The following is a 12,608-nucleotide window of genomic DNA, read 5'->3' on the forward strand; positions in this document are numbered from 1 at the left end:
TCATCATCAGCTCAGGGCCCTTGCCCTCTCTACACGGAGCCCAGACAGCCAATGGGACTTCTCCCAGGAAAAGCTGCCTAGTCGAACCCACCAAGTACTTTCTGGAGAATATGTAAAGTCCCCAACACTGTAGCCTTCTGCATTACCCAGGGTGTCAGATGGGATGTGTTCCTGGTGGAGAACGCGGGCACTCTCCGGATCTGCGCCAGGAGATCAGGAGGTACCAAACTAAGGGCACCAAGAACAATGGGGAGCCTGACGACAGTGTACTTGGGATGCAAGCAAGACATTTCAAAGGCGATGTCCTCATATTAACATAAACAACACAGAGACAGGGATAGTTTGTGCATGTTTTATGTGATCTGATGAATACCTTCGGTACAAAACGATGATGCAATGTTCAAGCAGGACTTTATACAGCTTCAGCACGTCACTATTTACAAACATTTGACAAATAAACATTCACTAACCACATTCAAAAAACGTCTCTTGACATGATGTACATTATCTTAAAATGATGCACAACACCACTAATAAGACAAAAGGGTCTCCCCAAGATGGACAACTGCTGTTACGGCTTCAGTGACATCTCTGAGTAATTACCACAAAAATTACATGTTTATATTTTTCCAAAAAGGTTCAAATTTACAAATAGGCTGAAACATACTGGAATGTGGTTGTTTGCTTTGTTGTAAAGAACTCAGGTGTCATTTTCTGTGCCAGATATTATTATTACATTCTGCCCTGTGCTGTGTGGCATTAATAACACATTCCATTTAATCCATTTCCCTTACCACAAGGAACTCTACAGTTACCATATGAGTGAAGACAGGTACTCATGGTTCGTGTGGAAAAAAGATTTACATCAAGGCAATTTTGGGATTTAACGCCAACCAATTGTATGTGTTTTGTTCATTATCGCCAAAACTGGTCAGACAGGTAGGTATGCCTTTAAACCCAGCAGCTATGTTGAATAACCCTGGCACTACTGGCATATCTTTGGTACCGGTATATGTTCCTATGTATGCTCTTCAGTCACAAACAGCAACTAGCACCAAAACTATACTTAGGATTGACTTGGTCAAGTTCACAGTCCCTTGTCATCAATACCAATGGAGGCTGTAAATTGGCACATGTAAATTGCAATATATTTCTATGTCATCAGATTATTTTGAAAATATTGACATCTAAAAGTGTTTGATCTAAGTATACTGTGGTAAATTTGTACCTAGTTCATCAAAGCGATCGTTGCACAAAGAGGAACATAACTCTCAGCCTTCCTCACAGATGTGTGACAGTCATAATGCTTTGATCACATTGTGTAAGGGGGATAACTCTGAGGACTACTCTTATCATTTATGAAACCGAGAATCTGGAAACTCCCGAGGAATTAGCAGCATCTAATCTAATGTCTTGTCTGTACACAGGAGTGTACAGGAATGTACACTTTAGATGTAACTGGTCTGTGTCGTCTGCTAGTTTCATCACCAGGTTCCAGTTGTTGATAGTCAATGACAAGCGATCAGTCACGTGACTGAGTGTGACCTACCAATCTCCTTTCAGATAGCAAACATGAGAACTGGATACCCAATCTGACCTCCAAATCCACACAGGACAGGTCACTGCAAGCTCTACACAACATTCTACAGGGATAACAGAAGGTCAAGCAGAGGTCAACATTACATCTCGATACACCTGGATGTACAAAAATTACAGAGTTATGTATATACAAATGAAAGAATGTTGTGTATTCACAGGAAAACAGGAGGTACCAGAAAATAATACAACAAATCGAAAATTGTCATTTTCTTCTAGTAGTATACGTTTTTTAAGGCCAATCTTATGTCATGTTTGAAAGAAATAAATACTGAAAATATTTTTGAAAAAGAAATCGAAAATTTATAGATATGTGCTCTCACATACTCAATAAAGTCTGTTGAACAGAGCCACATTCTTCTGTTCATTTCAGATAGTTTTGTGATTGGTGAAATTCATGAAGTAACACGGTTTTAAAAGAAAGTTAAGGATCTTCCAATTACTTCATTATAAAAAAGTTACTGTCATGGCATGTGTAACAACTGTAGTTTACTTACATAAAAAACCTTGTCAATAGAAAAAGTGGGGTTTAGGCTTCTTTGTCAGTTTGCGAAAGTCTGGTCCATCTTTTAGACAAGGAAGGTGAATAAATAAAACGAATAATTGTTATGTGACTGTCATTATAGGGGTCATGGTTGCGGTTGGAACAACAATTTGGGTTCAAGGTCAGCAATAGTTAAGGTCAAGGTGATGTCATATTTTAGGTCAGGGTCACGAATCACAGGGTTAAGATGATGTATAAGTGAAAGGTCAAAGTAAGTATTGAGATCACAATCGGGTTGGGTGGAATCTGGTTAGTGTGGGGTCTGGTTTGGCAGGGATCTGGTTAATGTAGGGTCTGGTTCGGCAGGGATCTGGTTATTGTGGGGTTGAGGCATGGTTTGAACCATTCTTGGTGGTTTTGAGAAACAGCAGCTGGTTACGATGGGTATATTATAGGCATGATATGACAACAGCATGAAGGTGTAATAATCATCATACAACAGAAATATGCAATTCAATTATGGCATAAAGTTCAAACTGTGAAGACAAACACTCCGTCAAAATTGTTTTGACATGTGTGGACACCAGGGGATTAGCACCTTCCTCAGATGAATATATACATATGGAGTCGATACACAGCATCACATGAGACAGAAAACACTTTAAAAATACAGAAAAAATGTGTCTTGCCATTTACGGTTGTCACCAGTCATTTGTGGCAGGACAGTGGGAGTATCCCAAAGGTTCATGTGGCCACTGAGGCTAGGTTTGAACCCATCAACACTGGGTTTGAATGTACCTGGATGATCCTTCACAAGGGAGATTACTCAGGTGTTTTCCGCTAACCCACAAAAATACCAACCAAGATGGGTGAGCAAGCCTTCTATTCTCTCTACAGGAGAACCATGAAAATATGTGCACGAATAGATTCACATTTGTGTCTATCAACATTCAGATCCAGTATTCGCCCGGGGGCAGTTTTACTTTCCGAGTCCATGAATGAGATAAAATGAGAGATTCCTTGCAAGTCCTGTTGCAGTAAGTAATTATCAGAATAAGTTGTTGGGTATATGGTACCAGATAGAGATCTTCTTGGGATATCGTTAAAATGATTGTCATCTCACTTTTCCATGATTCTGTCGGTCCACGAATACTCCTGTATAACAAATCTTCATCAAAGAACACAATGTTTATAAAACAGTATCCACATATCACGTGTGCAAATACGTTCACTGGTTACGAATTCAGGTACATAAATAACTCTTTCCAATCAAGGCATCTGCTTCACAGATTCTTCTCTGATCAGATATTGACTGATAATGTAACTTCAATTGCAGAATAGCTCCTGCCAAGGGAGGTAATTGCACTATCCCATGCATGTGTGGCATGCACATGAAATACTTTCACTCATTCATACGCAAACTTCGGAGGGCTTCATGAAGGACCCTGTACAGTTTTTGTTGAAATTTATCCACTTTATCCCATTTTTTCGTTTCCTTGGCAACTCGACATAATTCTTGAGCATGTTCAATACTGCTGTCATCATGAAGTGCTGGATACAACACGTGATGAGTTGAAAACCTGGAATCAGAAACATACAAATTGTAGCATTATATAAATGGGTTCATTTAATCTTACGTTACTTTAAACCAGAGCATACAGAGTATATTTTTATCAGGTCACCTGATGAAGGAGTAAGAATATACTTTGAAACATTGAGTTCAGTATACCTGATGAAGGAGTAAGAACAAACTTTGAAACATTGTGTTCAGTATACATGAAGTCACCTGATGATGAAGGAGTAAGAATATACTTTGAAACATTGAGTTCAGTATACCTGATGAAGGAGTAAGAATATACTTCGAAACATTGTGTTCAGTTCAGTATACCTGATGAAGGAGTAAGAACAAACTTTGAAACATTGTGTTCAGTATACCTGATGAAGGATTAAGAATATACTTCGAAACATTGTGTTCAGTATACCTGATGAAGGAGTAAGAATATACTTCGAAACATTGAATACATTGTAAGTTCAGTATACCTGATGAAGGAGTAAGAACAAACTTTGAAACATTGTGTTCAGTATACCTGATGAAGGAGTAAGAATATACTTGAAACATTGTGTTCAGTATACCTGATGAAGGAGTAAGAATATACTTTGAAACATTGTGTTCAGTATACCTGATGAAGGAGTAAGAACAAACTTTGAAACATTGTGTTCAGTATACCTGATGAAGGAGTAAGAATATACAAACATTGTGTTCAGTATACCTGATGAAGGAGTAAGAATATACTTCAAACATTGTGTTCAGTATACCTGATGAAGGAGTAAGAACAAACTTTTGTGTTCAGTATACCTGATGAAGGAGTAAGAACAAACTTTGAAACATTGAGTTCAGTATACCTGATGAAGGAGTAAGAATATACTTCGAAACATTGTGTTCAGTATACCTGATGAAGGATTAAGAACAAACTTTGAAACATTGTGTTCAGTATACCTGATGAAGGAGTAAGAATATACTTCGAAACATTGTGTTCAGTATACCTGATGAAGGATTAAGAACAAACTTTGAAACATTGTGTTCAGTATACCTGATGAAGGAGTAAGAATATACTTCGAAACATTGTGTTCAGTATACCTGATGAAGGATTAAGAACATACTTCGAAACATTGTGTTCAGTATACCTGATGAAGGATTAAGAATATACTTCGAAACATTGAGTTCAGTATACCTGATGAAGGATTAAGAACAAACTTTGAAACATTGTGTTCAGTATACCTGATGAAGGATTAGAATATACTTTGAAACATTGTGTTCAGTATACCTGATGAAGGAGTAAGAATATACTTCGAAACATTGTGTTCAGTATACCTGATGAAGGATTAAGAACATACTTTGAAACATTGTGTTCAGTATACCTGATGAAGGAGTAAGAATATACTTCGAAACATTGTGTTCAGTATACCTGATGAAGGATTAAGAACATACTTCGAAACATTGTGTTCAGTATACCTGATGAAGGATTAAGAATATACTTCGAAACATTGTGTTCAGTATACCTGATGAAGGATTAAGAACAAACTTTGAAACATTGTGTTCAGTATACCTGATGAAGGATTAAGAACATACTTTGAAACATTGTGTTCAGTATACCTGATGAAGGAGTAAGAATATACTTCGAAACATTGTGTTCAGTATACCTGATGAAGGATTAAGAACATACTTTGAAACATTGTGTTCAGTATACCTGATGAAGGATTAGAATATACTTTGAAACATTGTGTTCAGTATACCTGATGAAGGAGTAAGAATATACTTTGAAACATTGAGTTCAGTATACCTGATGAAGGATTAAGAACAAACTTTGAAACATTGTGTTCAGTATACCTGATGAAGGAGTAAGAATATACTTTGAAACATTGAGTTCAGTATACCTGATGAAGGATTAAGAACAAACTTTGAAACATTGAGTTCAGTATACCTGATGAAGGAGTAAGAATATACTTCGAAACATTGAGTTCAGTATACCTGATGAAGGATTAAGAACAAACTTTGAAACATTGTGTTCAGTATACCTGATGAAGGATTAGAATATACTTTGAAACATTGTGTTCAGTATACCTGATGAAGGAGTAAGAATATACCTCGAAACATTGTGTTCAGTATACCTGATGAAGGATTAAGAACAAACTTTGAAACATTGTGTTCAGTATACCTGATGAAGGAGTAAGAATATACTTTGAAACATTGTGTTCAGTATACCTGATGAAGGAGTAAGAATATACTTCGAAACATTGAGTTCAGTATACCTGATGAAGGATTAAGAACAAACTTTGAAACATTGTGTTCAGTATACCTGATGAAGGAGTAAGAATATACTTTGAAACATTGAGTTCAGTATACCTGATGAAGGAGTAAGAATATACTTTGAAACATTGAGTTCAGTATACCTGATGAAGGAGTAAGAATATACTTTGAAACATTGAGTTCAGTATACCTGATGAAGGAGTAAGAATATACCGCGAAACATTGTGTTCAGTATACCTGATGAAGGATTAAGAACAAACTTTGAAACATTGTGTTCAGTATACCTGATGAAGGAGTAAGAATATACTTTGAAACATTGTGTTCAGTATACCTGATGAAGGAGTAAGAATATACTTTGAAACATTGAGTTCAGTATACCTGATGAAGGAGTAAGAATATACTTCGAAACATTGAGTTCAGTATACCTGATGAAGGATTAAGAACAAACTTTGAAACATTGTGTTCAGTATACCTGATGAAGGAGTAAGAATATACTTTGAAACATTGAGTTCAGTATACCTGATGAAGGAGTAAGAATATACTTTGAAACATTGAGTTCAGTATACCTGATGAAGGAGTAAGAATATACTTTGAAACATTGAGTTCAGTATACCTGATGAAGGAGTAAGAATATACTTCGAAACATTGTGTTCAGTATACCTGATGAAGGATTAAGAACAAACTTTGAAACATTGTGTTCAGTATACCTGATGAAGGAGTAAGAATATACTTTGAAACATTGTGTTCAGTATACCTGATGAAGGAGTAAGAATATACTTCGAAACAATCATATTCCTCATAATAAAGACAATGACATCCATACATCCTCACCTTTTAAGAATAACAATATTTAGAGTGGACAGTTACAAAAAATAACAAAGCAACTGTAATAAAAGTTACACCCAAAACTGATATTCAAGGATGAATTGATATCTGAGGTCTCTCTTACCGTTTTCCTGAGTAACCAGTTACGAATATTCGTTCAAACAACATTTTAACTTCATTGATTGATTTCACTCCCAGGATGTCCTGGTTTTTGCGGTAGATCTGAATGAGGTCCTTGAACGCTGTGGTTGTCTCAGTCAGAAGGTCTGTGACGGTCAGCTCAGGTTCTGAAAATATGCAAGAATCATGCATTACAGTGAAGTAGTGAGTGAGTTGGGTTCTACCCCAGGTTTGGACAGTATTCAAGATATCACACAATATCTCACAGGGCTCGATTTAAGAGATGTTAACCTACTTGCACCAGGTGCAACCTAAAATAAAAACCTAGTTGCACCAGCCAAATTCCAGTTGCAACGTAGTGTGTTAAAATGTTTCGGTGCACATAAACCTTAATCAGTGATGTAGTACCCATGAAACCATAGCAACACTGAGACACAGCTGATCCCTGTTTACAAGAGCTGTCATAGCCGAGACGTGTTTATGAATAGCAATGTTTCATTGCCATAGCTATTCAAAGTTTAGAAGAAAAATGGGCTGGCATTATGCATATGTTAGATTTATTGTTGATGTATTTCTCAACAATTCACTTGCACCTTGTGCAAGATAGACTCATAGCTAGGTTGTATTTTGTAATACTGGGTTGCACTAGTGCAAGTAACAAAGCACTAAATCGAGCCCTGTCTCAGCTTCATGTAGAGGATGGGTACAATGTGTGAAGCCCATTTCTGGTGTAACCCCGTCGTGATATTGCTGGAATATTGCTAAAAGTGGCGTAAAACCAAACTCACTCACTCATGTCGAGGAAATCCTGAAACAGTGCAGTCCTAGACATTCAACATTACACCACTTAATGTGACTCTCTAATAAAGGAAAGAAAACAGACAGTGAAAATAAGGTACTAAATGGTAAATTTTTGGATGAATTGTTTACCTAGGTCTCTGAATTCTTCCGAACATTCCTTGATTGCCTCAGATGTCTGCCACACTGCCACGTGCAGAGTCTGTGCGTAGTCGTTGATGGAATACGGCAGGACGTAGTCATCTACCAGCTTCATCATCGCCATGGTAACAACCCGGCTGACAGCGATGTGGTACTTGAAGTGGTGCTGACTATCAAGCTCTCTCATGTCATCTATGCTTCCTGGAGCCTGAAAAAACAATTGAGTGAGTGAGTGAGTGAGTCCTTAACAAACATTATGAGTGAGTGAGTGAGTCCTTAACAAACATTATGAGTTGGCTTCGCTCATCATTTCCTGTCTACTGCAAAGCTCTATCAAATTTTTCAACCCAAATTTACTACCTCTAACTGAACTCTTTTCAGACTGGGGGAAATGCAAATTCATAATGTGGTTTGGTTTTCTAACCCATATTAACTGCCCATACATATCATTCACACACCACTTAAACTGTTTTTATCAATTAGTGTTCATATATCATATGGTATTCTATAACAGCATGCTGTGTAGCAATACTTGGAACCTTTGGAAAACTGTCAGTGTGACCCAAATACTGTTAAACCTCACAAGTCCAGACCACTGTCTAAACCGACATTGTGTGGGAGACAGAGTCCATGAATACGTCAATATTATGCAATAGTTGAGTTTATCATCTATATCTGGAGATGTTGCAAAACAAAGCTTTGAAGATTATTGTTACATCACAATCATATGGCATCACAGATCCCTCAGCCACTGAAGCTGGTTAGCAGTAGTTATTACAAGTTATTCAAGACACTGGTTACTTCTATTACAGAAAAAGTCACATGAAATACTTTTAACAAAAATAGAACATCATCCATCATTTTGATACCAAAGAGCATGCCAGTGATTCGAACAATACCAGGCTGCATCATTGCAAAGCATGATGGATGCTCTCGGAACATCAGAAGGTGAGGTGAGGTGAAATTGAGAATATTTCGATTTAACGCATCGTGTGTGTGTGTGAATATCTCACTCATATGACAACGTGCATGCGTGTGTGTGTGTATGTGCAGCTGTTTGTACTCAAGCTTAAGCTGGTTTTATAGTGCTAGCCCACTGAGATACCATGCCGCAGTGAAGCATGAATACCCCACTCAGACACATTATACTGACTCCAAGCCGACCAGTCCTTGTTGTACCCATTAATGCCGAGCGCCAGGCAGGGACCAACAAGTACCATATTTTAACGTCTTTTGGTATGACGCGGTCGGGGATCGAACCCGCGACCTTCCGCTCTCCGGGCGGACGCTCTAACCACTACACCACGGAGGCGGTCACATCAGAAGGTATCGATATGGATATATAAACATTATAGTTAACAACATGTAGGTACCATATTATAACTGTTCTAATATGTGGTTGTATTTGTGTGTCTCATCTGATTGAAGACAGGATAAACCAAGTTTTTGTTTCTATCAAAATTCTATACTTTCGGAAATTAAGTGATAGTCTTGCCGTAGGATCTTAATTTTTTTAAAAACATAAAAAGACACATGATGTCTGAAGTGAGAATATTTTTTACCCTATCAAACATTGAGTAGTATTGCCTACCTCGATGGTGGTGCCCTCAAACTGAAGGTGAACTTCCGGTACACCTGCGAGATGAAGGAAGGGATGGCGTGTTACATCCTGTGTGTAGAGTTTGAACGGAGACCAGTGTGAGGAGCCTACAGCTGACTTCCTGTCCCAGTCGTCAAGGATCATGGTCTCTGGGTTCAAGGGATTGGGAACCTGAGGACAAAGAGGTCAGTCTGTTCAGATGGAAAATAATTCAGCAGATATATTCCACATACTAGTATTCTTCACAGATGTCTTTAAATGGCATTTAGAAGTGATACATGTGGAAGAGGGTTTTATGGATGTCAATTTTTTTATTATGAGGAACATGCCGTTTCAGAGTATATCCTTACTCCTTCACCCGGTGAAGGAGGAGTAAGGATATACTCTGAAACGTTGTGTTCCTCATAATAAAGTAGTTGACATCCATCAAACTCTCTTCCTTGAGAAATTATCTGCAGTAAAGTGAAATATTTTCTTCTTTTGAGTGCTATATACTTCATAGTCAGTGAGTGAGTGAGTTTAGTTTTACGCCGCATTCAGCAATATTCCAGCTATATGGCAGCGGTCTGTAAATAATCGAGCCTGGACCAGACGGACAATCCAGTGATCAACATGAGCATCGATCTGCGCAATTGGGAATCGATGACATGTGTCAAACAAGTAAGCGAGCCTGACCACCCGATCCTGTTTGTCATATACTTCATAGGATTCATAACCAATGAAGAATGTGTATGTGAGATTAAACTGAAAACAATTCAATCTGATTGACATTTTCAATTTAATTTTCCGCTGTGTGATTGTTGTGAGCACAATTTGTCATTGCAGTTATGAAGTGGATTGTCTCCCTTCAACTGCTGTGGTTCTGACCGGAGAAAAGTAGTTTTCATTGAATTAAGTGTTGTTGTTGTATCTGTTCTAAAAAGAAGTAACTAAAGCACTGCATTGCTTCGTGAAAGAGAGCAAATTCAAAAGCAGAGACATTGAAAGAAAGCTGACAGACAGGAATTTGAAATCAGCTGCTGAAGATCAGTGTATCCTGCTACAAGTAAGGGCAACAATGGGAGACGTGACCTACCCTGTGAGCGGCGGTGTTCAGCAGCTTCCTCAACGCTGGTGTGACGGTGGCGGTGATCGTCTTGTTCCCTGTGGCAAGTTCACTCAGATCGAAGTAGGCAACAGCTCTCCTGCCAAGGAGGTGCATATTGGCCTGGAAATACAATCATCACCATCTTACAAATTTGTGAGAGTGGGTGGGTGAGTCATGACTACATTTCATACATTGAACAGAAATCAAAATTGGGTGTTGGAGTGACGAGTCCTAACCCAGTCTGTCATACAGACCCTGAAACAAACATATCCAAGAAAGCCCATGCAAGTCTAGATTGTGTGGCAAGTCACAGTTTCAGGAAGAAAGTCTCAGGGCTCCTTTTCATTATATTTTATGTTTTTTAATATGAACTGTTTTTCTGTAATATATGTTCATTTCAAAGACTCTGAAATTTACAAATTTAGTGAAACAATGGGAGTTGTTTATCACTACCATATAGATACATGTCAACAATAATATAGCCTTGACATTACCTTGATGTACTCCCTCATCCCAGCATTGGAGAACTCTGCCCCTCCCCACGATATGAGCTTTATCCCCCGTCTTGGCTTCCATTGATCGGTTTTCTTGTACTGTAAACTCCAGGCGATCTGTCGCAGCATGGTCGTGGAGACGAGAGCATCCGTGGAAGACCCTGGGAAGGACGATCGTGGAGCTCCAACAATCACGTACTTGTCTGTGGAGATTGAGCATTAATGAATACATAGTTACATTAATCCAATATTAACATGATGTTAAACTATATTATTCAGTTTCAGCAGAAAAAAACCAATATCCTAAATATGACGGAATGTGAACTTTTAATGAAAAACCTAAAAACTTGCGACAAAAGGTTACAAAATGGCATCACATTATTTACATTTTGTTAATAAAATATTGGAGAGAATTGTAGCAGATCAAGAGATTTTTTCACAACTTACCAGGCTCTGAATAACCGCTGAGTTTGCCCACGACGTTCCTAACAAACACTTCTTTCCTCTTGTTAAATGTCGTAATCTTGACTGTAAAGTTGCCTGTAAATAAACAAACAGTATTCATAAAATACCAGTAATAGTATATGGAGCAACAGCAGCATGAACGTCCTGGATAATTTGTCCCAGTTGTTTCATTGGCATTTTTAGTTGGAGAGTAAAAATGCTGTATACAACCTTATGGATGACAACTGCTTGTTTCTTGCGTAACAGTGATGTTTCGATGTAGATGCTTACACCGTTATCAAGCTAAAAATGATAGCTTGATAACAGTGTAAGAATCTACATTGAAACGTTGCTGTATGCAATAAACAAACAGCTGACTTCCATAAAACTGCATGCTTCCTTTTTGCTCCAGGATGGTTTGGCTTACAACATATTCAATTGAAGGGAGATAACTCCAACCACCCTAGGTTATAGATACACTGACTGAAACAAAGCGTTACATAGACCTGCAGGAGGAACTTTCAAACTTTCTGATCCGCATTAAGTGAAAAGACCTACATAATTACATTACTGTACATCACTTTCTTCTACACAGGTCGGAGTTGCTACCCCTTGGGTTATTTACCTGACCCGTATCTGTAGGTGTTATTGAATCCACCCTTCCATGTTGTCGGAACAGAAGCTCCTTGCAGCTCCCTTAGAAATGTGGCTGCCATTTTGGTCGAGATTGTCTGAGTGGGTACAGTGAACAAGGTGGACTGATCTGGAACATCCAAAATACATAACATAAACAATAAATGGTTGGATTGAGTTGTACTTGAAGGTCAGGTTGAAAGGTTCAATACAGGATAAAAAAACCCTTTAGTTCCTTCAATTCTGAGACAAACCCCCAAAGTCCTAAGCCTGAAAATGTTGAATATCTTAAATTACTCAATAATTGAATTTGGGAGTGAAATTCATTTGTAAGGTTTTTATGGATCTAATCTGCAAATTTTTATTATGCAGCAGCGTCCCCCTTACATTTACCAGTTGAACACAGAGCTCCAGATAAGCTGCATATTTGTGTATAATACGCTATAGAAAAGTTGAAATATGCAAGAAAAGTAAGTGCCAGCGTATAAAAAGAACTAAATATCTATGTTTATGCTATGTCAAAATAAGAATGAGTATTTACCCAATACATCAAAATCATGTTACGTATCGTATCAATT

At 38.0% G+C, this 12,608-nt stretch overlaps 1 protein-coding gene across 1 annotated transcript in view; it reads right to left on the minus strand.

Moving 5' to 3' along the window:
• Positions 1–338: 338 nt before the first annotated feature.
• The window catches only part of LOC124277261 (glutamate carboxypeptidase 2-like), a 62,440-nt gene continuing 50,170 nt past the window's right edge, over positions 339–12,608 (minus strand). Inside the window, exons 5-13 of the mRNA XM_046712911.1 lie at positions 12,023–12,160; positions 11,401–11,493; positions 10,954–11,156; positions 10,448–10,579; positions 9,364–9,543; positions 7,764–7,980; positions 6,838–7,000; positions 1,573–3,660; positions 339–1,534 (exon numbers count right to left, since the gene is read on the minus strand). Coding sequence (XP_046568867.1) covers positions 3,483–3,660; positions 6,838–7,000; positions 7,764–7,980; positions 9,364–9,543; positions 10,448–10,579; positions 10,954–11,156; positions 11,401–11,493; positions 12,023–12,160 — 1,304 coding nt within the window. The 3' untranslated portion in view covers positions 339–1,534; positions 1,573–3,482. The remainder of the gene's footprint in view (positions 1,535–1,572; positions 3,661–6,837; positions 7,001–7,763; positions 7,981–9,363; positions 9,544–10,447; positions 10,580–10,953; positions 11,157–11,400; positions 11,494–12,022; positions 12,161–12,608) is intronic.

Source organism: Haliotis rubra, unplaced genomic scaffold, assembly GCF_003918875.1.
Source record: "Haliotis rubra isolate DU_JTF1 unplaced genomic scaffold, ASM391887v1 Scf22, whole genome shotgun sequence".
Lineage (NCBI taxonomy): Eukaryota > Metazoa > Mollusca > Gastropoda > Lepetellida > Haliotidae > Haliotis > Haliotis rubra.